The 24,353-nt window shown below is 46.0% G+C and overlaps 1 protein-coding gene across 3 annotated transcripts in view; it reads left to right on the plus strand.

Moving 5' to 3' along the window:
• The window catches only part of rps6kal (ribosomal protein S6 kinase a, like), a 125,827-nt gene that overhangs the window by 26,332 nt on the left and 75,142 nt on the right, over positions 1-24,353 (plus strand). For all 3 annotated transcript variants that reach the window (XM_071399847.1, XM_071399846.1, XM_071399844.1), the window contains 6 exons: positions 4,403-4,491; positions 5,565-5,629; positions 11,946-12,048; positions 12,635-12,756; positions 15,489-15,611; positions 16,979-17,068. In XM_071399847.1, the coding sequence (XP_071255948.1) occupies positions 4,403-4,491; positions 5,565-5,629; positions 11,946-12,048; positions 12,635-12,756; positions 15,489-15,611; positions 16,979-17,068 (592 nt within the window). The remainder of the gene's footprint in view (positions 1-4,402; positions 4,492-5,564; positions 5,630-11,945; positions 12,049-12,634; positions 12,757-15,488; positions 15,612-16,978; positions 17,069-24,353) is intronic.

The raw sequence follows: 24,353 nt of genomic DNA on the forward strand, positions 1-24,353 counted from the left end.
ACCACACTGGTGCTGTTGTTGGAGTCCACCACACTGGTGCTGTTGTTGGAGTCCACCACACTGGTGCTGTTGTTGGAGTCCACCACACTGGTGCTGTTGTTGGAGTCCACCACACTGGTGCTGTTGTTGGAGTCCACCACACTGGTGCTGTTGTTGGAGTCCACCACACTGGTGCTGTTGTTGGAGTCCACCACACTGGTGCTGTTGTTGGAGTCCACCACACTGGTGCTGTTGTTGGAGTCCACCGCACTGGTGCTGTTGTTGGAGTCCACCGCACTGGTGCTGTTGTTGGAGTCCACCGCACTGGTGCTGTTGTTGGAGTCCACCGCACTGGTGCTGTTGTTGGAGTCCACCGCACTGGTGCTGTTGTTGGAGTCCACCGCACTGGTGCTGTTGTTGGAGTCCACCGCACTGGTGCTGTTGTTGGAGTCCACCGCACTGGTGCTGTTGTTGGAGTCCACCGCACTGGTGCTGTTGTTGGAGTCCACCGCACTGGTGCTGTTGTTGGAGTCCACCGCACTGGTGCTGTTGTTGGAGTCCACCGCACTGGTGCTGTTGTTGGAGTCCACCGCACTGGTGCTGTTGTTGGAGTCCACCGCACTGGTGCTGTTGTTGGAGTCCACCGCACTGGTGCTGTTGTTGGAGTCCACCGCACTGGTGCTGTTGTTGGAGTCCACCGCACTGGTGCTGTTGTTGGAGTCCACCGCACTGGTGCTGTTGTTGGAGTCCACCGCACTGGTGCTGTTGTTGGAGTCAATTCATTAGCATCCCCATTAGCCGACATCAATTGCGACGACTAGTCTTTACAGGTCCGACATATAAAGGATTATACATTACAGACAAAAGACTTACAACTTTTACATTTAAAACATGAACGTGTAGTGTGTAGGTCACATGTCAGTGCAGACACACAACCAGTAGGTCACATGTCAGTGCAGACACACAACCAGTAGGTCACATGTCAGTGCAGACACACAACCAGTAGGTCACATGTCAGTGCAGACACACAACCAGTAGGTCACATGTCAGTGCAGACACACAACCAGTAGGTCACATGTCAGTGCAGACACACAACCAGTAGGTCACATGTCAGTGCAGACACACAACCAGTAGGTCACATGTCAGTGCAGACACACAACCAGTAGGTCACATGTCAGTGCAGACACACAACCAGTAGGTCACATGTCAGTGCAGACACACAACCAGTAGGTCACATGTCAGTGCAGACACACAACCAGTAGGTCACATGTCAGTGCAGACACACAACCAGTAGGTCACATGTCAGTGCAGACACACAACCAGTAGGTCACATGTCAGTGCAGACACACAACCAGTAGGTCACATGTCAGTGCAGACACACAACCAGTAGGTCACATGTCAGTGCAGACACACAACCAGTAGGTCACATGTCAGTGCAGACACACAACCAGTAGGTCACATGTCAGTGCAGACACACAACCAGTAGGTCACATGTCAGTGCAGACACACAACCAGTAGGTCACATGTCAGTGCAGACACACAACCAGTAGGTCACATGTCAGTGCAGACACACAACCAGTAGGTCACATGTCAGTGCAGACACACAACCAGTAGGGAAGCCTTGCAACCGGTCAGGATGCTCTCGATGTTGCAGCTGTAGAACCTTTTGAGGATCTGAGGACCCATACCAAATCTTTTTAGTTTCCTAAGGGGGAATAGGCTTTGTCGTGCCCTCGTCACGACTGTCTTGGTGTGTTTGGACCATTCTAGTTTGTTGGTGATGTGGACACCGAGGAACTTGAAGCTCTCAACCTGCTCCACTACAGCCCCGTCGATGAGAATGTGGGCGTGCTCGGTCCTCCTTTTCCTGTAGTCCTGGTAATCCGTCTGGCCCCGCAGCCTTGTAAATGTTGACCTGTTCAAAGGTCTTATTCACGTTGGCTACGGAGAGCGTGATCACACAGTCGTCCGGAACAGCTGATGCTGTCATGCATGCCTCAGTGTTGCTTGACTCGAAGTGATTTAGCTTGTCTGGTAGGCTCGTGTCACTGTGCAGCTCGCGTCTGTGCTTCCCTTTGTTGTCTGTAATAGTTTGCAAGCCCTGCCACATAAGACGAGCGTCGGAGTCGGTGTAGTACGATTCAATCTTAGCCCTGTATTGACGCTTTGCCTGTTTGATGGTTCGTCGCAGGGCATAGCAGGATTTCTTGTAAGCTTCCGGGTTAGAGTCCCGCACCTTGAAAGTGGCAGCTCTACCCTTTAGCTCAGTGCGAATGTTGCCTATAATCCATGGCTTCTGGTTGGGGTATGTACGTACAGTCACTGTGGGGACGACGTCCTCGATGCACTTATTGATAAAGCCAGTGACTGATGTGGTAACCAGGAGACTGCAACCTTACCTTGGTCCAGGCCAGCTCTGTCTTGACTCATTTGGGTCGGTGAGTTTGAAAACTTATGGCTACCAAACAAAACCACCAGCCTCACGGCTTGCAGGCTGGGACTCTGACGACCATCACCTAATTGGCAGAACCTGATGTGCTTATCAAGGTTTCCTGGCAGAGCACAGCCCTTGACTCGGTTGGTGCTGCCACCTGGAGGATGGAGTGTAGAAGTGTGTCTTGGTAGTTTTTCCTAACTGTGCACTAACACTAAACTACCGACTACATAACTACCCAATTTGACATGTTGGTACAATGTAATTACAGTGTAGGTACACATAGTAGGTAACTTGTGATTTGTTCTGTTACATTGTTACCTTCTCCTCTTGCCTCTTTTTACAAATGCTAAAACAACAAAGCGATTTAAACAAAACAAAGACAACAACAATCAGACATTAACAGTAAACATTACCCAAAAATGTAATAGAATAACATAATATCATATTGTTAGCAGTTTCCAGAGTATAACATTTAAAATGTTACATAAGCTATGTACAGTGTTGTGACAATGTGCAAATAGGAGAATATACAAATGACGGGGGATAAATATAGGTTATATTTACATTTGTGTATCTGACCTTCTGGTTGACCTTTATCTTGTGGCAGCAGGTCACAAATTTGAGGGAAATATGTGTCTCTTATATGGTCATACATTTGGTAGGTTAGGAGGTGGGCAGTAGCCACATCCTGTCTTCTCTGTAGGAACGGGTCTGCTTATGGTGGCCTTTCTCAATAGCAAGGCTATGCTCACTGAGTCTGTACATAGTCAATACTTTCCTTAATTTTGGGCCAGTCTCAGTCAGGTATTATACCACTGTGTACTCTCTGTTTAGGTCCAAATAACATTCCAGTTTGCTATGTTTTTTTTAATGATTCTTTCCAATGTATCAATTATATAATTTTTTCCTCGTGATTTGGTTTGGTCTAATTGTGTTGCTGTCCTGGGGGGTCTGTTTGTGTTTGTAGCAGAGTCCCTGCACCAGCTGGCAGAGGTTCATCTCTCTGTAGGTGATGGCTTTGTTATGGAAGGTTTGAGAATCGCTTCTTTTTAGGTAGTTGTAGAATTAAGTTATTTTATGGATTTTTATCATTTGTAGGTATAGTCCTAATTCTGGATATTTTTTGCAGAATTCTCAATTGGGTGTTTTTCCTGTTTTGTATATTCTTGTTTGGTGAGTGGACCACAAACATAGAAGGCAATGGGTTCTATAACTGATTCAAGTATTTGTAGCCAGATAGTAATTGGGGATGTCAAATGTTATGTTCCTTTTGATGCCGTAGAAGGCCCTTCTGCCTTGTCTCTCAGATCATTCATAGCTTTGTGGAAGTTACCTGTGGTGTTGATGTTTAGACCGAGGTATGTATAGTTGTTTGTGTGCTCTAAGGCAACGGTGTCTAGATAGATTTTATGGTCGTGGTCTTGGCATCTGGACCTTTTTTGAAATACCATTATTTTTTGTTTTACTGAGATTTACTGTCAGGGCCCAATTCTGACATAATCTGTGCAGAATATCTAGGTGCTGCTGTAGGCCCTCCTTGGTTGGGGACTGAAACACCAGATCAACTGCACCAGATCATCCGTTGATACATATGTTGAAGAGGGTGGGACTCGAGCTGCATCCCTGTCTCACCCCTCCGGCCCGAAGGGAAGAAATCTGTGTTTTTTGCTTATTTGGTCCACGCACATTATTTGTATACATTGATTTTATAATATTGTAGGTTTTCCCAGAACGCCGCTTTACATCAGTTTATACAGCAGGCCCTCATGCCAAATTGAGTCTCAAGCTTTTTTTTAAATCAATAAAGCATGAGAAGACTTCACTTTTTATTTGCATTATCTTTTTCAATTAGGATGTGCAGGGTGTATACGTGGTCTGTCATACGATATTTTGGTAAGAAGCCAATTTGACATTTGTTCAGGACATTGTTTTCACTCGTGCTCTTCTCTCCTGTCTTCTCTCTCCCCTCCCTCCCTCCCTCCTCAGAGCTAAGTTAGGGATGCCTCAGTTCCTGAGTCTAGAAGCCCAGAGTCTGCTGAGAATGCTGTTTAAACGCCACCCTGCTAACCGCCTGGGTAAGTGTGTTTATTAGGATCCCCATAACCCTAACCCTTTAGCAGAGGCAGCAGCTACTCTTCCTGGGGTCTACACAAAACACAAAACATGACAAGTAACAAAACACTGATAGAACAGTCACACAAATTAACCACCTGGGTAAGAGTGAGAGTGTGTGTGTGTGTTACTGACGGTTGTCTCGCTGTAGTGGTGTGTGTGTGTGTGTGTTACTGACGGTTGTCTCGCTGTAGGGGTGTGTGTGTGTGTGTTACTGACGGTTGTCTCGCTGTAGGGGTGTGTGTGTGTGTGTGTGTGTGTATGTGTGTGTTACTGACGGTTGTCTCGCTGTAGTGGTGTGTGTGTGTTACTGACGGTTGTCTCGCTGTAGGGGTGTGTGTGTGTGTGTTACTGACGGTTGTCTCGCTGTGTGTGTGTGTGTGTGTGTGTGTGTGTGTGTGTGTGTTACTGACGGTTGTCTCGCTGTAGTGGTGTGTGTGTGTGTGTTACTGACGGTTGTCTCGCTGTAGTGGTGTGTGTGTGTGTGTGTTACTGACGGTTGTCTCGCTGTAGTGGTGTGTGTGTGTGTGTGTTACTGACGGTTGTCTCGCTGTAGGGGTGTGTGTGTGTGTTACTGACGGTTGTCTCGCTGTAGGGGTGTGTGTGTGTGTGTGTGTTACTGACGGTTGTCTTGCTGTTAGGGTGTGTGTGTGTTACTGACGGTTGTCTCGCTGTTAGAGTGTGTGTGTGTGTTACTGACGGTTGTCTCGCTGTAGGGGTGTGTGTGTGTGTGTGTTACTGACCGTTGTCTTGCTGTTAGGGTGTGTGTGTGTTACTGACGGTTGTCTCGCTGTTAGAGTGTGTGTGTGTGTTACTGACGGTTGTCTCGCTGTAGGGGTGTGTGTGTGTGTGTGTTACTGACCGTTGTCTTGCTGTTAGGGTGTGTGTGTGTTACTGACCATTGTCTTGCTGTTAGGGTGTGTGTGTGTGTGTGTGTTACTGACGGTTGTCTCGCTGTAGGGGTGTGTGTTACTGACCGTTGTCTTGCTGTTAGGGTGTGTGTGTGTGTTACTGACAGTGCTCTGTATCTGTGTAGGGGCTGGGGCCGACGGGGTGGAGGAGATCAAACGTCACGCCTTCTTCTCATCGATCGACTGGAACGTAAGTCTCTCTCTCTCTCTCTCTCTCTCTCTCACACACACACACACACACACACACACACACACACACACACACACACACAATGCATCCCATTCCCACCTAACAGACTGTTGGCTTACTTAGGATTGGTCTGTAGAGTATAATTAGCAGATGTCCTCATTTTGTTCTACATACATTTTTGGGGTTTGCGTTGCACACAATGTATATTTCTGCAGAATTCTGCAAAGTCTCAGTTGGGTGTTTCTCCCATTTTGTGAATTCTTGGTTGGTGAGTGGACCCCAGCCCTCACAACCATAGAGTGTGATTTACAACAGGTTTTTAGCCAGATACTAATTGGGATATCAAATGTTATGTTCCTTTTGCCCTTCTTATTTAGGGTACAGTGCCTTCGGAAAGTATTCAGACCCCTTGACCTTTTCCACATTTTGTTACGTTACAGCCTTATTCTAAAAAAAAATATTTTCTATCTTTTGCAATCTACACATAATGACTAAGCGAAAACAGGTTTTTAGACATTTTTGCACATTTATTAAAAATAAAACACAGAAATACCTCATTTACATAAATATTCAAACCCTTTGCTATGAGATTCGAAATTGAGGTCAGTTGCATCCTGTTTCCATTGATCATCCTTGAGATGTTTCTACAACTTGATTGGAGTCCACCTGTGGTAAATTCAAGTGATTATAAATGATTTTGAAAGGCACACATCTGTCTAAAAACCAAGCCATGAGGAATTGTTCGTAGAGCTCTGAGACAGGATTTTGTCGAGGCATAGATCTGGGGAAAGCTACCAAAACATGGGAGAAAAAAAAACGTGGCAGAAGTATGTATAGTTTTTTGTGTGCTCTAGGGCAACAGTGTCTTGATGGAATATGTACACTGCTCAAAAATATAAAGGGAACACTAAAATAACCCATCCTAGATCTGAATGAATTAAATATTCTTATTAAATACTTTTTTCTTTACATAGTTGAATGTGCTGACAACAAAATCACACAAAAATTATCAATGGAAATCAAATGTATCAACCCATGGAGGTCTGGATTTGGAGTCACACTCAAAATTAAAGTGGAAAACCACACTACAGGCTGATCCAACTTTGATGTAATGTCCTTAAAACAAGTCAAAATGAGGCTCAGTAGTGTGTGTGTGGCCTCCACGTGCCTGTATGACCTCCCTACAACGCCTGGGCATGCCTCCTGATGAGGTGGAGGATGGTCTCCTGAGGGATCTCCTCCCAGACCTGGACTAAAGCATCCGCCAACTCCTGGACAGTCTGTGGTGCAACGTGGCGTTGGTGGATGGAGCGAGACATGATGTCCCAGATGTGCTCAATTGGATTCAGGTCTGGGGAACGGGAGGGCCAGTCCATAGCATCAATGCCTTCCTCTTGCAGGAACTGCTGACACACTCCAGCCACATGAGGTCTAGCATTGTCTTGCATTAGGAGGAACCCAGGGCCAACCGCACCAGCATATGGTCTCACAAGGGGTCTGAGGATCTCATCTCGGTACCTAATGGCAGTCAGGTTACCTCTGGCGAGCACATGGAGGGCTGTGCGGCCCCCCAAAGAAATACCACCCCACACCATGACTGACCCACCGCCAAACCGGTCATGCTGGAGGATGTTGCAGGCAGCAGAACGTTCTCCACGGCGTCTCCAGACTCTGTCACGTCTGTCACATGTGCTCAGTGTGAACCTGCTTTCATCTGTGAAGAGCACAGGGCGCCAGTGGCGAATTTGCCAATCTTGGTGTTCTCTGGCAAATGCCAAACGTCCTGCACGGTGTTGGGCTGTAAGCACAACCCCCACCTGTGGACGTCGGGCCCTCATACCACCCTCATGGAGTCTGTTTCTGACTGTTTGAGCAGACACATGCACATTTGTGGCCTGCTGGAGGTCATTTTGCAGGGCTCTGGCAGTGCTCCTCCTTGCACAAAGGCGGAGGTAGCGGTCCTGCTGCTGGGTTGTTGCCCTCCTACGGCCTCCTCCACGTCTCCTGATGTACTGGGGTGTCTCCTGGTAGCGCCTCCATGCTCTGGACACTACGCTGACAGACACAGTAAACCTTCATGCCACAGCTCGCATTGATGTGCCATCCTGGATGAGCTGCACTACCTGAGCCACTTGTGTGGGTTGTAGACTCCGTCTCATGCTACCACTAGAGTGAAAGCACCGCCAGCATTCAAAAGTGACCAAAACATCAGCCAGGAAGCATAGGAACTGAGAATTGGTCTGTGGTCACCACCTGCAGAACCACTCCTTTATTGGGGGTGTCTTGCTAATTGCCTATAATTTCCACCTGTTGTCTATTCATTTGCACAACAGCATGTGAAATTTATTGTCAATCAGTGTTGCTTCCTAAGTGGACAGTTTGATTTCACAGAAGTGTGATTGACTTGGAGTTACATTGTGTTGTTTAAGTGTTCCCTTTATTTTTTTATTTTTTTTCATTCAGATCTAGGATGTGTTATTTTAGTGTTCCCTTTATTTTTTTTGAGCAGTGTATAAAATATATTAGAATTTCATATAGGATTCCATCAACACCACAGGCCTTTTTGGGTTGGAGGGTTTATATTTTGTCCTATAGTTCATTCAATGTAATTGGAGAATCCAGTGTGTTCTTGTCGTCTTTAATAGTTGATTCTAAGATTTGTATTTGATCATGTACAGTTGAAGTCGTAAGTTTACATACACTTAGGTTGGAGTCATTAAAACTCGTTTTTCAACCACTCCACACATTTCTTGTTAACAAACTATAGTTTTGGCAAGTCGTTTAGGACATCTACTTTGTGCATGACAAGTAATATTTCCAATAATTGTTTACAGACAGATTATTTCACTTATAATTCACTGTATCACAATTCCAGTGGGTCAGAAGTTCACATGCACAAAGTTGACTGTGCCTTTAAACAGCTTGGAAAATTCCAGAAAGTTATGTCATGGCTTTAGAAGCTTCTGCTAAATGACATCATTTTAGTCAATTGGAGGTGTACCTGTGGATGTATTTCAAGGCCTACCTTCAAACTCAGTGCCTCTTTGCTTGACATCATGTGAAAATCAAATGAAATCAGCCGAGACCTCAGAAAACATATTGTAGACCTCCACAAGTCTGGTTCATCCTTGGGAGCAATTTCCAAACACCTGAAGGTACCACGTTCATCTGTACAAACAATAGTACGCAAGTATAAACACCATGGGACCACGCAGCTGTCATACCGCTCAGGAAGGAGACGCGTTCTGTCTCCTAGAGATGAACGTACTTTGGTGTGAAAAGTGCAAATCAATCCCAGATTTTATTTATTTATTTATTTAACCAGGAAGGGCTCATTGAGATTTAAAATCTCTTTTTCAAGAGCGTCCTGGCCAAGATAGGCAGCACCAAGTCATTACAAAAATTACAGACAGACAACATGAAAAACTACAAGTAATCTAGTAAAAACCATTGAATTCTCAAGAGTATAACAAAATCAAAAACAGCAAATTAAAAACATTGACAGGTCAGGGAATCAGCCTCAAAATCCTTCATCAGTGATTTAAAAACACCAATCGGGACAAGTTCTTCCAGTTTAAAAGTATTTTGTAAGGTGTTCCAAGACGATGGCGCTGAGTACATAAAAGACCTTTTACCAAATTCAGTTCGGACATTTGGAACAATTAGCAGGATAAAGTCTAGCGAACGAAGAGAGTACCCACCACATTTCTGAACAATAAAAATGCCCAAATAAAAAGGTAGTTAACCTTAGAACAACAGCAAAGGATCTTGTGAAGATGCTGGAGGAAACAGGTACAACAGTATCTACAGTGGGGAGAACAAGTATTTGATACACTGCCGATTATGCAGGTTTTCCTACTTACAAAGCATGTAGAGGTCTGTAATTTTTATCATAGGTACACTTCAACTGTGAGAGACGGAATCTAAAACAAAAATCCAGAAAATCACATTGTATGATTTTTAAGTAATTAATTTGCATTTTATTGCATGACATAAGTATTTGATACATCAGAAAAGCAGAACTTAATATTTGGTACAGAAACCTTTGTTTGCAATTACAGAGATCATACGTTTCCTGTAGTTCTTGACCAGGTTTGCACACACTGCAGCAGGGATTTTGGCCCACTCCTCCATACAGACCTTCTCCAGATCCTTCAGGTTTCGGGGCTGTCGCTGGGCAATACGGACTTTCAGCTCCCTCCAAAGATTTTCTATTGGGTTCAGGTCTGGAGACTGGCTAGGCCACTCCAGGACCTTGAGATGCTTCTTACGGAGCCACTACTTAGTTGCCCTGGCTGTGTGTTTTGGGTCGTTGTCATGCTGGAAGACCCAGCCACGACCCATCTTCAATGCTCTTACTGAGGGAAGGAGGTTGTTGGCCAAGATCTCGCAATACATGGCCCCATCCATCCTCCCCTCAATACGGTGCAGTCGTCCTGTCCCCATTGCAGAAAGGCATCCCCAAAGAATGATGTTTCCACCTCCATGCTTCACGGTTGGGATGGTGTTCTTGGGGTTGTACTCATCCTTCTTCTTCCTCCAAACACGGCGAGTGGAGTTTAGACCAAAAAGCTCTATTTTTGTCTCATCAGACCACATGACCTTCTCCCATTCCTCCTCTGGATCATCCAGATGGTCATTGGCAAACTTCAGACGGGCCTGGACATGCGCTGGCTTGAGCAGGGGGACCTTGCGTGCGCTGCAGGATTTTAATCCATGATGGCGTAGTGTGTTACTAATGGTTTTCTTTGAGACTGTGGTCCCAGCTCTCTTCAGGTCATTGACCAGGTCCTGCCGTGTAGTTCTGGGCTGATCCCTCACATTCCTCATGATCATTGATGCCCCACGAGGTGAGATCTTGCATGGAGCCCCAGACCGAGGGTGATTGACCGTCATCTTGAACTTCTTCCATTTTCTAATAATTGCGCCAACAGTTGTTGCCTTCTTACCAAGCTGCTTGCCTATTGTCCTGTAGCCCATCCCAGCCTTGTGCAGGTCTACAATTTTATCCCTGATGTCCTTACACAGCTCTCTGGTCTTGGCCATGGAGAGGTTGGAGTATGTTTGATTGAGTGTGTGGACAGGTGTCTTTTATACAGGTAACGAGTTCAAACAGGTGCAGTTAATACAGGTAATGAGTGGAGAGCAGGAGGGCTTCTTAAAGAAAAACTAACAGGTCTGTGAGAGCCGGAATTCTTACTGGTTGGTAGGTGATCAAATACTTATGTCATGCAATAAAATGCTAATTAATTACTTAAAAATCATACAATGTGATTTTCTGGATTTTTGTTTTAGATTCCGTCTCTCACAGTTGAAGTGTACCTATGATAAAAATTACAGACCTCTACATGCTTTGTAAGTAGGAAAACCTGCAAAATCGGCAGTGTATCAAATACTTGTTCTCCCCACTGTATATCCACAGTAAAACGAGTCCTATATTGACAGCAAGGAAGAAGCCACTGCTCCAAAACCGCCATAAAAAAGCCAGACTGTGGTTTGCAACTGCACATGTGGACAAAGATCGTACTTTTTGTAGAAATGTCCTCTGGTCTGATGAAACAAAAGTATAACTGTTTGGCCATAATGACCATCGTTATGTTTTGAGGAAAAAGGGGAAGGCTTGCAAGCCGAAGAACACCATCCCAACCGTGAAGCACGGGGGTGGCAGCATCATGTTGTGGGGGTGCTTTGCTGCAGGAGGGACTGGTGCACTTCACAAAATAGATGACATCATGAGGCAGGAAAATTATGTGGATATACTGAAGCAACATCTCAAGATATCATTCAGGAAGTTCAAGCTTGGTCGCAAATGGGTCTTCCAAATGGACAATGACCCCAAGCATACTTCCAAAGTTGTGACAAAATGGCTTAAAGGCAACAAAGTCAAGGTATTGGAGTGGCCAACACAAAGCCCTGACCTCAATCCTATAGAACAGTTGTGGGTAGAACTGAACAAGTGTGTGCAAGCAAGGAGGCCTACAAACCTGACTCAGTTACACCAGCTCTGTCAGGAGGAATGGGCCACAATTCACCCAACTTATTGTGGGAAGCTGGTGGAAGGTTTCCCAAAATGTTTGACCCAAGTTAAGCAATTTGAAGGCAATGCTACCAAATACTAATAGAGTGTATGTAAACTTCTGACCCACCGGGAATGTCTGTGTCTCTCTCTTTCTGTCTGTCTCTCTTTCTGTCTGTCTCTCTTTCTGTCTCTCTTTCTGTCTCTGTCTGTCTCTCTTTCTGTCTCTACACTGTTCATTATGACTTGGAACGGAAACGACATATGAATATCTCAGCTTAACCCTCCCTCCCTCCATAGAAGCTATACAGGACAGAGCTCCAGCCTCCGTTCAAACCAGCAGCAGGGAAGCCTGACGACACGTTCTGCTTCGACCCAGAGTTCACCGCTAAAACACCCAAAGGTACATGAGTGTTAGGGTCACAGTCTAGATTCTACTGGTGTTCCTTCTATTGCTAACACACATCTCGTGTGGGTGTGTGTGGGTGGTTGTCTGTGTGTGTGGGTGGTTGTCTGGGTGTGTGTATGGGTGGGTGGTTGGATGTCTGGGTGTGTGTGTGTGGGTGTCTATGGGTGGTTGGATGTCTGGGTGTGTGTGTGGGTGTCTATGGGTGGTTGGATGTCTGGGTGTGTGTGTGGGTGTCTATGGGTGGTTGGATGTCTGGGTGTGTGTGTGGGTGTCTATGGGTGGTTGGATGTCTGGGTGTGTGTGTGGGTGTCTATGGGTGGTTGGATGTCTGGGTGTGTGTGTGTGTGTCTATGGGTGGTTGGATGTCTGGGTGTGTGGGTGTCTATGGGTGGTTGGATGTCTGGGTGTGTGTGTGGGTGTCTATGGGTGGTTGGATGTCTGGGTGGGTGTGTGGGTGTCTATGGGTGGTTGGATGTCTGGGTGTGTGTGTGGGTGTCTATGGGTGGTTGGATGTCTGGGTGGGTGGGTGGTTGTCGGTGTGTGTGGGTCTGGGTGTGTGTTTGTGCTTGGATGTGTGTAGACTCCCCAGGTATTCCTCCCAGTGCCAATGCCCATCAGCTGTTTAAAGGGTTCAGCTTCGTGGCTCCAGCCTCTCTGGATGACAAGGGCTCTCCTCTACTCAGCATCCTACCTATAGTACAGGTACAGACGCACAGACACACACACACAGTTCCCCACTGCTTTAATACATGTTCCCCTGACTCTGTTAGTGCTGCCACCTGGGGGATGGAGTGTAGAAGTGTATCCTGGTAGTTTCCCGAACTGTGTGCTAACACTAAACTACCTACTACTTCATTTAAGGATCGGACCCTTTTTTAAATTTTTCGCCTAAAATGACATACCCAAATCTAACTGCCTGTAGCTCAGGACCTGAAGCAAGGATCGAAAACACTTTGAAGTTTGTGAAAATGTAAAATTAATGTAGGAGAATATAACACATTAGATCTGGTAAAAGATAATACAAAGAAAAAAACTATTTTTTAAATGTATTTTTGGTCCCATCTTTGAAATGCAATAGAAAGGCCATAATGTACTATTCCAGGTTAGACGTAATTTACATTTTGGCCACTAGATGGCAGCAGTGTATGTACAAAGTTTTAGACTAATTCAATGAACCATTGTATTTCTGTTCAAAATGTTGTATCAAGACTGCCCAAATGTGCCGATCCCGTAGAGGATAACTACCTTATTTGACATGATATTGGTACAGTGTAGGTACACATTATTCCATATTAGGTAACTTGTGATTTGTTATATTACATTGTTACCGCTTTCTCTCTCGACTCTTTTTAAAAATGTTTTTATTTATTGTACCAGACAGGTCAATTTAAGAACAAATTCTTAATTATAATGTCTCTCGCTCTCGGGGTCTCCCTCTCGGTGTCTCCCTCTCGGTCTCTCTCGGTCTCTTGCTATCTCTCTCTTGCTCTCTATCTCTCTCAATTTTTCTATAAAATTTAAGGGCTTTATTGGCATGGGAAACCTATGTTAACATTGCCAAATCAAGTGAAATGGATAATAAACAAAAGTGAAATGAACAATACAAATGCACAGTAAACATTACCCTCATAAAAGTTCCAAAAGAATAAAGACATTTCAAATGTCATATAATGTGCAAATGGTTAAATTGCAAAAAGGAAAATAAATAAGCATTAATATGGGTTTTATTTACAATGATGTTTGTTCTTCACTTGACCTTTTCTTGTGGCAACAGGTCACAAATATTGCTGCTGTGATGTCACACTGTGGTATTTCACACAATAGATAAGGGAGTTTATCAAGATTGGTTTTGTTTTCGAATTCTTTGTGAGTCTGTGTAATGTGAGGGAAATATGTGTCTCTGGAAGGATGTTAGGCAGGATGTTAGGCAGGAGGTTGGCAGGAGGTTGGCAGGAGGTTGGCAGGAGGTTGGCAGGAGGTTGGCAGGAGGTTAGGAAGGATGTTTGGCAGGAGGTTGGCAGGAGGTTGGCAGGAGGTTGGCAGGAGGTTGGCAGGAGGTTGGCAGGAGGTTGGCAGGAGGTTAGGAAGGAGGTTAGGAAGGAGGTTGGCAGGATGTTAGGAAGGATGTTAGGCAGGAGGTTTTGGCAGGAGGTTAGGAAGGATGTTTAGCAGGAGGTTAGGAAGGATGTTTAGCAGGAGGTTAGGAAGGATGTTAGGCAGGAGGTTAGGAAGGATGTTAGGCAGGAGGTTAGGAAGGATGTTAGGCAGGAGGTTAGGAAGGATGTTAGGCAGGAGGTTGGCAGGAGGTTAGGAAGGATGTTAGGCAGGAGGTTAGGAAGGATGTTAGGCAGGAGGTCTGGAAGGATGTTAGGCAGGAGGTTGGCAGGAGGTTAGGAAGTGTAGCTCAGTTTCCACTTCGTTTTGTGGGCAGTGTGCACATAGCCTGTCTTCTCTTGAGAGCCATGTCTGCCTACGGTGGCCTTTCTCAATAGCAAGGCTATGCTCACTGAGTCTGTACACAGTCAAAGTTTTCCTTAAGTTTGGGTCAGTCACAGTGGTCAGGTATTCTGCCACTGTGTACTCTCTGTTTAGGGCCAAATACCATTCTGGTTTGCTCTGTTTATTTTGTTAATTCTTTCCAATGTGTCAAGTAATTATCTTTTTGTTTTCTCATGATTTGGTTGGTTCTAGTTGTGTTGCTGTCCTGTGGCTCTGTGGGGTCTGTTTGTGTTTGTGAACAGAGCCCCAGGACCAGCTTGCTTAGGGGACTCTTCTGCAGGTTCATCTCTCTGTAGGCGATAGCTTTGTTGTGGAAGGTTTGGGAATCGCTTCTTTTTAGGTTGTTGTGGAATTTAACGTCTCTTTTCTAGATTCTGATAATTAGTGGGTATCGGCCTAATTCTGCACTGCATGCATTATTTGGTGTTTTACGTTGTACACAGAGAATATTTTGGTGTTTGTCCCATTTTGTGAATTCTTGGTTGGTGAGTGTACCCCAGACCTCACATCCATAAAGGGCAATGGGTTCTGTAACTGATTCAAGTATTTTTAGCCAGATCCTAATTGGTATGTAGAATTTCATGTGCCTTTTGATGCCATTTTATATCTCACTCACTGTCTGTCTCTCCCTGTCTGTCTGTCTCTCTCCCTGTCTCTGTCTCTCTCCCTGTCTGTCTGTTTCTCTCTCCCTGTCTGTCTGTTTCTCTCTCCCTGTCTGTCTGTTTCTCTCTCCCTGTCTGTCTGTTTCTCTCTCCCTGTCTGTCTGTCTCTCTCTCTCCCTGTCTGTCTGTCTCTCTCTCTCCCTGTCTGTCTGTCTCTCTCTCTCTATGTCTCTCTCTCTCTCTCTCTCTCTCTCTCTCTCTGTCTCTCTCTCTCTCTCTCTCTCTCTGTCTCTGTCTCTCTCTCTGTCTCTGTCTCTCTGTCTCTCTGTCTAGATACATGGTGGATCAGCCCAGTTCTCAGACCTGTATGAGCTTCAGGAGGATATTGGAGTTGGATCGTATTCTATCTGTAAACGCTGTGTACACAGAGTGTCTGTTATGGACTACGCTGTGAAGGTAAGATCATAATACACATTAATATAGGTAACTAACAGAGTGTCTGTTATGGACTACGCTGTGAAGGTCACATCATAATACACATTAATATAGGTAACTAACAGAGTGTCTGTTATGGACTACGCTGTGAAGGTCACATCATAATACACATTAATATAGGTAACTAACAGAGTGTCTGTTATGGACTACGCTGTGAAGGTCACATCATAATACACATTAATATAGGTAACTAACAGAGTGTCTGTTATGGACTACGCTGTGAAGGTCACATCATAATACACATTAATATAGGTAACTAACAGAATGTCTGTTATGGACTACGCTGTGAAGGTCACATCATACACATTAATATAGGTAACTAACAGAGTGTCTGTTATGGACTACGCTGTGAAGGTCACATCATAATACACATTAATATAGGTAACTAACAGAGTGTCTGTTATGGACTACGCTGTGAAGGTCACATCATAATACACATTAATATAGGTAACTAACAGAGTGTCTGTTATGGACTACGCTGTGAAGGTCACATCATAATACACATTAATATAGGTAACTAACAGAGTGTCTGTTATGGACTACGCTGTGAAGGTCACATCATAATACACATTAATATAGGTAACTAACAGAGTGTCTGTTATGGACTACGCTGTGAAGGTCACATCATTAGTTACCTACACACTGATGTTATGTTAACACTACTATTTCCCATATTCTCTGTACATCCTTCATTATAGTGATGTTACTATTATAGAAGGATGTATTACATCTCTGATTACAAGTGTTTTACTAAATACAGCTTCTACCCCCAAGCCATTAGACTGCTGAACAGCTTCTACCCCCAAGCCATTAGACTGCTGAACAGCTTCTACCCCCCCCCCCCCAGGGTTGGGGGAGGGTAGGGGGAGGTTGGGTCGAGGGTTAGGGGGGGGTTAGGAGGGTTAGGTCGAGGGTTAGGGGGGGTTAGGGGAGGGTTAGGGGAGGGTTCGGTCGAGGGTTAGGGGGGGTTAGGGGAGGGTTCGGTCGAGGGTTAGGGGAGGGTTCGGTCGGGGGGCTTTACTTGGCTCACCGCGCTCTAGCCTTGTGCCGTGCCGGGCGCCTGACTTCGGTCGTCAGTTTAACAGTGTTTCCTCCGACACATGGGTGCAGCTTGCTTCCGGGTTAAGCGGGTGGATGTTAAGGAGCGTGGTTTGGCGGGTAATGTTTCGGAGGATGCATGACTCGACCTTCGCCTCTCCTGAGCCCTCCGGGGAGTTGCAGTGATGAGGGTGAAAAAGGGGTAAAAAAATGATGTAACCGAAGTCAAGTCAAAGTATCCAACCTAACCTGTACTAACTAGATACTCACCTGAATGTCTGTCTTTCTAGATAATAGATAAGGGTAAGAGGGATCCATCGGAGGAGATTGAGATTCTGATGAGATACGCACAGCACCCCAACATCATCACACTCAAAGATGTAAGTACTGTAGCCCCAAACTGTTACATTTACATATGAGTCATTTAGCAGATGCTCTTATTTAGAGCCACTTATAGTAGTGCATTACTCTTAAAATGCCTAGGTCCTGTGTGAAAATGTATCCCCTCAGTCACTCTGGTTAACAGTGTCTGCTAAATGACAAATGTAAGTGTAGGTGGGACAACCACATATCACATTCACCAAGGACAGAGAGAGGGGTAACAGGTAGCTATCACCAAGGACAGAGAGAGGGGTAACAAGTAGCTATCACCAAGGACAGAGAGAGTGGTAACAGGTAGCTATCACCAAGGACATTGAGAGGGGTAACAAGTAGCTATCACCAAGGACAGGGAGAGTGGTAACAGGTAGCTATCCCCAAGGACATTGAGAGGGGTAACAAGTAGCTATCACCAAGGACAGAGATAGTGGTAACAAGTAGCTATCACCAAGGACAGGGAGAGTGGTAACAGGTAGCTATCACCAAGGACAGGGAGAGTGGTAACAGGTAGCTATCACCAAGGACAGAGAGAGTGGTAACAAGTAGCTATCACCAAGGACAGGGAGAGTGGTAACAGGTAGCTATCACCAAGGACAGAGAGAGGGGTAACAAGTAGCTATCACCAAGGACAGAGAGAGTGGTAACAGGTAGCTATCACCAAGGACAGGGAGAGTGGTAACAGGTAGCTATCACACAGGACAGAGAGAGTGGTAACAAGTAGCTATCACCAAGGACAGAGAGAGTGGTAACAGGTAGCTATCACCAAGGACATTGAGAGGGGTAACAAGTAGCTATCACCAAGGACAGGGAGAGTGGTAACAGGTAGCTATCACCAAGGACATTGAGAGGGGTAACAAGTAGCTATCACCAAGGACAGAGATAGTGGTAACAAGTAGCTATCACCAAGGACAGGGAGAGTGGTAACAGGTAGCTATCACCAAGGACAGGGAGAGTGGTAACAGGTAGCTATCACCAAGGACAGAGAGAGGGGTAACAAGTAGCTATCACCAAGGACAGAGAGAGTGGTACCAAGTAGCTATCACCAAGGACAGAGAGAGTGGTAACAGGTAGCTATCACCAAGGACAGAGAGAGTGGTAACAAGTAGCTATCACCAAGGACAGAGAGAGTGGTAACAGGTAGCTATCACCAAGGACAGGGAGAGTGGTAACAGGTAGCTATCACCAAGGTCAGAGAGAGGGGTAACAAGTAGCTATCACCAAGGTCAGAGAGAGGGGTATCAAGTAGCTATCACCAAGGACAGGGAGAGTGGTAACAGGTAGCTATCACCAAGGACAGAGAGAGGGGTAACAAGTAGCTATCACCAAGGACAGAGAGAGTGGTACCAAGTAGCTATCACCAAGGACAGAGAGAGTGGTAACAGGTAGCTATCACCAAGGACAGAGAGAGTGGTAACAAGTAGCTATCACCAAGGACAGAGAGAGTGGTAACAGGTAGCTATCACCAAGGACAGGGAGAGTGGTAACAGGTAGCTATCACCAAGGTCAGAGAGAGGGGTAACAAGTAGCTATCACCAAGGTCAGAGAGAGGGGTATCAAGTAGCTATCACCAAGGACAGAGAGAGTGGTAACAGGTAGCTATCACCAAGGACAAGGAGAGTGGTAACAGGTAGCTATCACCAAGGACAGAGAGAGGGGTAACAAGTAGCTATCACCAAGGTCAGAGAGAGTGGTAACAGGTAGCTATCACCAAGGACAGAGAGAGGGGTAACAAGTAGCTATCACCAAGGACAGGGAGAGTGGTAACAGGTAGCTATCACCAAGGACAGAGAGAGGGGTAACAAGTAGCTATCACCAAGGTCAGAGAGAGTGGTAACAGGTAGCTATCACCAAGGACAGAGAGAGGGGTAACAAGTAGCTATCACCAAGGACAGGGAGAGTGGTAACAGGTAGCTATCACCAAGGACAGAGAGAGGGGTAACAAGTAGCTATCACCAAGGTCAGAGAGAGTGGTAACAGGTAGCTATCACCAAGGACAGAGAGAGGGGTAACAAGTAGCTATCACCAAGGACAGGGAGAGTGGTAACAGGTAGCTATCACCAAGGACAGAGAGAGTGGTAACAGGTAGCTATCACCAAGGACAGAGAGAGGGGTAACAAGTAGCTATCACCAAGGTCAGAGAGAGTGGTAACAGGTAGCTATCACCAAGGACAGAGAGAGGGGTAACAAGTAGCTATCACCAAGGACAGGGAGAGTGGTAACAGGTAGCTATCACCAAGGACAGAGAGAGGGGTAACAAGTAGCTATCACCAAGGACAGAGAGAGTGGTAACAGGTAGCTATCACCAAGGACAGAGAGAGGGGTAACAAGTAGCTATCACCAAGGACAGAGAGAGTGGTAACAAGTAGCTATCACCAAGGACAGAGAGAGGGGTAACAAGTAGCTATCACCAAGGACAGAGATAGTGGTAACAAGTAGCTATCACCAAGGACAGGGAGAGTGGTAACAGGTAGCTATCACCAAGGACAGGGAGAGTGGTAACAGGTAGCTATCACCAAGGACAGAGAGAGTGGTAACAAGTAGCTATCACCAAGGACAGGGAGAGTGGTAACAGGTAGCTATCACCAAGGACAGAGAGAGGGGTAACAAGTAGCTATCACCAAGGACAGAGAGAGTGGTAACAGGTAGCTATCACCAAGGACAGGGAGAGTGGTAACAGGTAGCTATCACACAGGACAGAGAGAGTGGTAACAAGTAGCTATCACCAAGGACAGAGAGAGTGGTAACAGGTAGCTATCACCAAGGACATTGAGAGGGGTAACAAGTAGCTATCACCAAGGACAGGGAGAGTGGTAACAGGTAGCTATCACCAAGGACATTGAGAGGGGTAACAAGTAGCTATCACCAAGGACAGAGATAGTGGTAACAAGTAGCTATCACCAAGGACAGGGAGAGTGGTAACAGGTAGCTATCACCAAGGACAGGGAGAGTGGTAACAGGTAGCTATCACCAAGGACAGAGAGAGGGGTAACAAGTAGCTATCACCAAGGACAGAGAGAGTGGTACCAAGTAGCTATCACCAAGGACAGAGAGAGTGGTAACAGGTAGCTATCACCAAGGACAGAGAGAGTGGTAACAAGTAGCTATCACCAAGGACAGAGAGAGTGGTAACAGGTAGCTATCACCAAGGACAGGGAGAGTGGTAACAGGTAGCTATCACCAAGGTCAGAGAGAGGGGTAACAAGTAGCTATCACCAAGGTCAGAGAGAGGGGTATCAAGTAGCTATCACCAAGGACAGAGAGAGTGGTAACAGGTAGCTATCACCAAGGACAAGGAGAGTGGTAACAGGTAGCTATCACCAAGGACAGAGAGAGGGGTAACAAGTAGCTATCACCAAGGTCAGAGAGAGTGGTAACAGGTAGCTATCACCAAGGACAGAGAGAGGGGTAACAAGTAGCTATCACCAAGGACAGGGAGAGTGGTAACAGGTAGCTATCACCAAGGACAGAGAGAGGGGTAACAAGTAGCTATCACCAAGGTCAGAGAGAGTGGTAACAGGTAGCTATCACCAAGGACAGAGAGAGGGGTAACAAGTAGCTATCACCAAGGACAGGGAGAGTGGTAACAGGTAGCTATCACCAAGGACAGAGAGAGGGGTAACAAGTAGCTATCACCAAGGTCAGAGAGAGTGGTAACAGGTAGCTATCACCAAGGACAGAGAGAGGGGTAACAAGTAGCTATCACCAAGGACAGGGAGAGTGGTAACAGGTAGCTATCACCAAGGACAGAGAGAGTGGTAACAGGTAGCTATCACCAAGGACAGAGAGAGGGGTAACAAGTAGCTATCACCAAGGTCAGAGAGAGTGGTAACAGGTAGCTATCACCAAGGACAGAGAGAGGGGTAACAAGTAGCTATCACCAAGGACAGGGAGAGTGGTAACAGGTAGCTATCACCAAGGACAGAGAGAGGGGTAACAAGTAGCTATCACCAAGGACAGAGAGAGTGGTAACAGGTAGCTATCACCAAGGACAGAGAGAGGGGTAACAAGTAGCTATCACCAAGGACAGAGAGAGTGGTAACAAGTAGCTATCACCAAGGACAGAGAGAGGGGTAACAAGTAGCTATCACCAAGGACAGAGAGAGTGGTAACAGGTAGCTATCACCAAGGACATTGAGAGTGGTAACAAGTAGCTATCACCAAGGACAGAGAGAGTGGTATCAAGTAGCTATCACCAAGGACAGAGAGAGTGGTAACAGGTAGCTATCACCAAGGACAGAGAGAGTGGTAACAGGTAGCTATCACCAAGGACATTGAGAGTGGTAACAAGTAGCTATCACCAAGGACAGAGAGAGTGGTATCAAGTAGCTATCACCAAGGACAGAGAGAGTGGTAACAAGTAGCTATCACCAAGGTCAGAGAGAGTGGTAACAGGTAGCTATCACCAAGGACAGAGAGAGTGGTAACAGGTAGTTATCACCAAGGACAGAGAGAGTGGTAACAAGTAGCTATCACCAAGGACATTGAGAGGGGTAACAAGTAGCTATCACCAAGGACAGAGATAGTGGTAACAAGTAGCTATCACCAAGGACAGGGAGAGTGGTAACAGGTAGCTATCACCAAGGACAGAGAGAGTGGTATCAAGTAGCTATCACCAAGGACAGAGAGAGTGGTAACAAGTAGCTATCACCAAGGTCAGAGAGAGTGGTAACAGGTAGCTATCACCAAGGACATTGAGAGGGGTAACAAGTAGCTATCACCAAGGACAGAGAGAGTGGTAACAGGTAGCTATCACCAAGGACATTGAGAGGGGTAACAAGTAGCTATCACCAAGGACAGAGATAGTGGTAACAAGTAGCTATCACCAAGGACAGGGAGAGTGGTAACAGGTAGCTATCACCAAGGACAGAGAGAGTGGTATCAAGTAGCTATCACCAAGGACAGAGAGAGTGGTAACAAGTAGCTATCACCAAGGTCAGAGAGAGTGGTAACAGGTAGCTATCACCAAGGACAGAGAGAGTGGTAACAGGTAGTTATCACCAAGGACAGAGAGAGTGGTAACAAGTAGCTATCACCAAGGACATTGAGAGGGGTAACAAGTAGCTATCACCAAGGACAGAGATAGTGGTAACAAGTAGCTATCACCAAGGACAGGGAGAGTGGTAACAGGTAGCTATCACCAAGGACAGAGAGAGTGGTATCAAGTAGCTATCACCAAGGACAGAGAGAGTGGTAACAAGTAGCTATCACCAAGGTCAGAGAGAGTGGTAACAGGTAGCTATCACCAAGGACATTGAGAGGGGTAACAAGTAGCTATCACCAAGGACAGAGAGAGTGGTAACAGGTAGCTATCACCAAGGACATTGAGAGGGGTAACAAGTAGCTATCACCAAGGACAGAGATAGTGGTAACAAGTAGCTATCACCAAGGACAGGGAGAGTGGTAACAGGTAGCTATCACCAAGGACAGAGAGAGTGGTATCAAGTAGCTATCACCAAGGACAGAGAGAGTGGTAACAAGTAGCTATCACCAAGGTCAGAGAGAGTGGTAACAGGTAGCTATCACCAAGGACATTGAGAGGGGTAACAAGTAGCTATCACCAAGGACAGAGAGAGTGGTAACAGGTAGCTATCACCAAGGACATTGAGAGGGGTAACAAGTAGCTATCACCAAGGACAGAGATAGTGGTAACAAGTAGCTATCACCAAGGACAGGGAGAGTGGTAACAGGTAGCTATCACCAAGGACAGAGAGAGTGGTATCAAGTAGCTATCACCAAGGACAGAGAGAGTGGTAACAAGTAGCTATCACCAAGGTCAGAGAGAGTGGTAACAGGTAGCTATCACCAAGGACAGAGAGAGTGGTAACAGGTAGTTATCACCAAGGACAGAGAGAGTGGTAACAAGTAGCTATCACCAAGGACATTGAGAGGGGTAACAAGTAGCTATCACCAAGGACAGAGATAGTGGTAACAAGTAGCTATCACCAAGGACAGGGAGAGTGGTAACAGGTAGCTATCACCAAGGACAGAGAGAGTGGTATCAAGTAGCTATCACCAAGGACAGAGAGAGTGGTAACAAGTAGCTATCACCAAGGTCAGAGAGAGTGGTAACAGGTAGCTATCACCAAGGACATTGAGAGGGGTAACAAGTAGCTATCACCAAGGACAGAGAGAGTGGTAACAGGTAGCTATCACCAAGGACATTGAGAGGGGTAACAAGTAGCTATCACCAAGGACAGAGATAGTGGTAACAAGTAGCTATCACCAAGGACAGGGAGAGTGGTAACAGGTAGCTATCACCAAGGACAGGGAGAGTGGTAACAGGTAGCTATCACCAAGGACAGAGAGAGTGGTAACAAGTAGCTATCACCAAGGACAGGGAGAGTGGTAACAGGTAGCTATCACCAAGGACAGAGAGAGGGGTAACAAGTAGCTATCACCAAGGACAGAGAGAGTGGTAACAGGTAGCTATCACCAAGGACAGGGAGAGTGGTAACAGGTAGCTATCACACAGGACAGAGAGAGTGGTAACAAGTAGCTATCACCAAGGACAGAGAGAGTGGTAACAGGTAGCTATCACCAAGGACATTGAGAGGGGTAACAAGTAGCTATCACCAAGGACAGGGAGAGTGGTAACAGGTAGCTATCACCAAGGACATTGAGAGGGGTAACAAGTAGCTATCACCAAGGACAGAGATAGTGGTAACAAGTAGCTATCACCAAGGACAGGGAGAGTGGTAACAGGTAGCTATCACCAAGGACATTGAGAGGGGTAACAAGTAGCTATCACCAAGGACAGAGATAGTGGTAACAAGTAGCTATCACCAAGGACAGGGAGAGTGGTAACAGGTAGCTATCACCAAGGACAGAGAGAGTGGTATCAAGTAGCTATCACCAAGGACAGAGAGAGTGGTAACAAGTAGCTATCACCAAGGTCAGAGAGAGTGGTAACAGGTAGCTATCACCAAGGACATTGAGAGGGGTAACAAGTAGCTATCACCAAGGACAGAGAGAGTGGTAACAGGTAGCTATCACCAAGGACATTGAGAGGGGTAACAAGTAGCTATCACCAAGGACAGAGATAGTGGTAACAAGTAGCTATCACCAAGGACAGGGAGAGTGGTAACAGGTAGCTATCACCAAGGACAGGGAGAGTGGTAACAGGTAGCTATCACCAAGGACAGAGAGAGTGGTAACAAGTAGCTATCACCAAGGACAGGGAGAGTGGTAACAGGTAGCTATCACCAAGGACAGAGAGAGGGGTAACAAGTAGCTATCACCAAGGACAGAGAGAGTGGTAACAGGTAGCTATCACCAAGGACAGGGAGA

This window comes from Salvelinus alpinus, chromosome 4 (genome assembly GCF_045679555.1).
Source record: "Salvelinus alpinus chromosome 4, SLU_Salpinus.1, whole genome shotgun sequence".
NCBI lineage: Eukaryota > Metazoa > Chordata > Actinopteri > Salmoniformes > Salmonidae > Salvelinus > Salvelinus alpinus.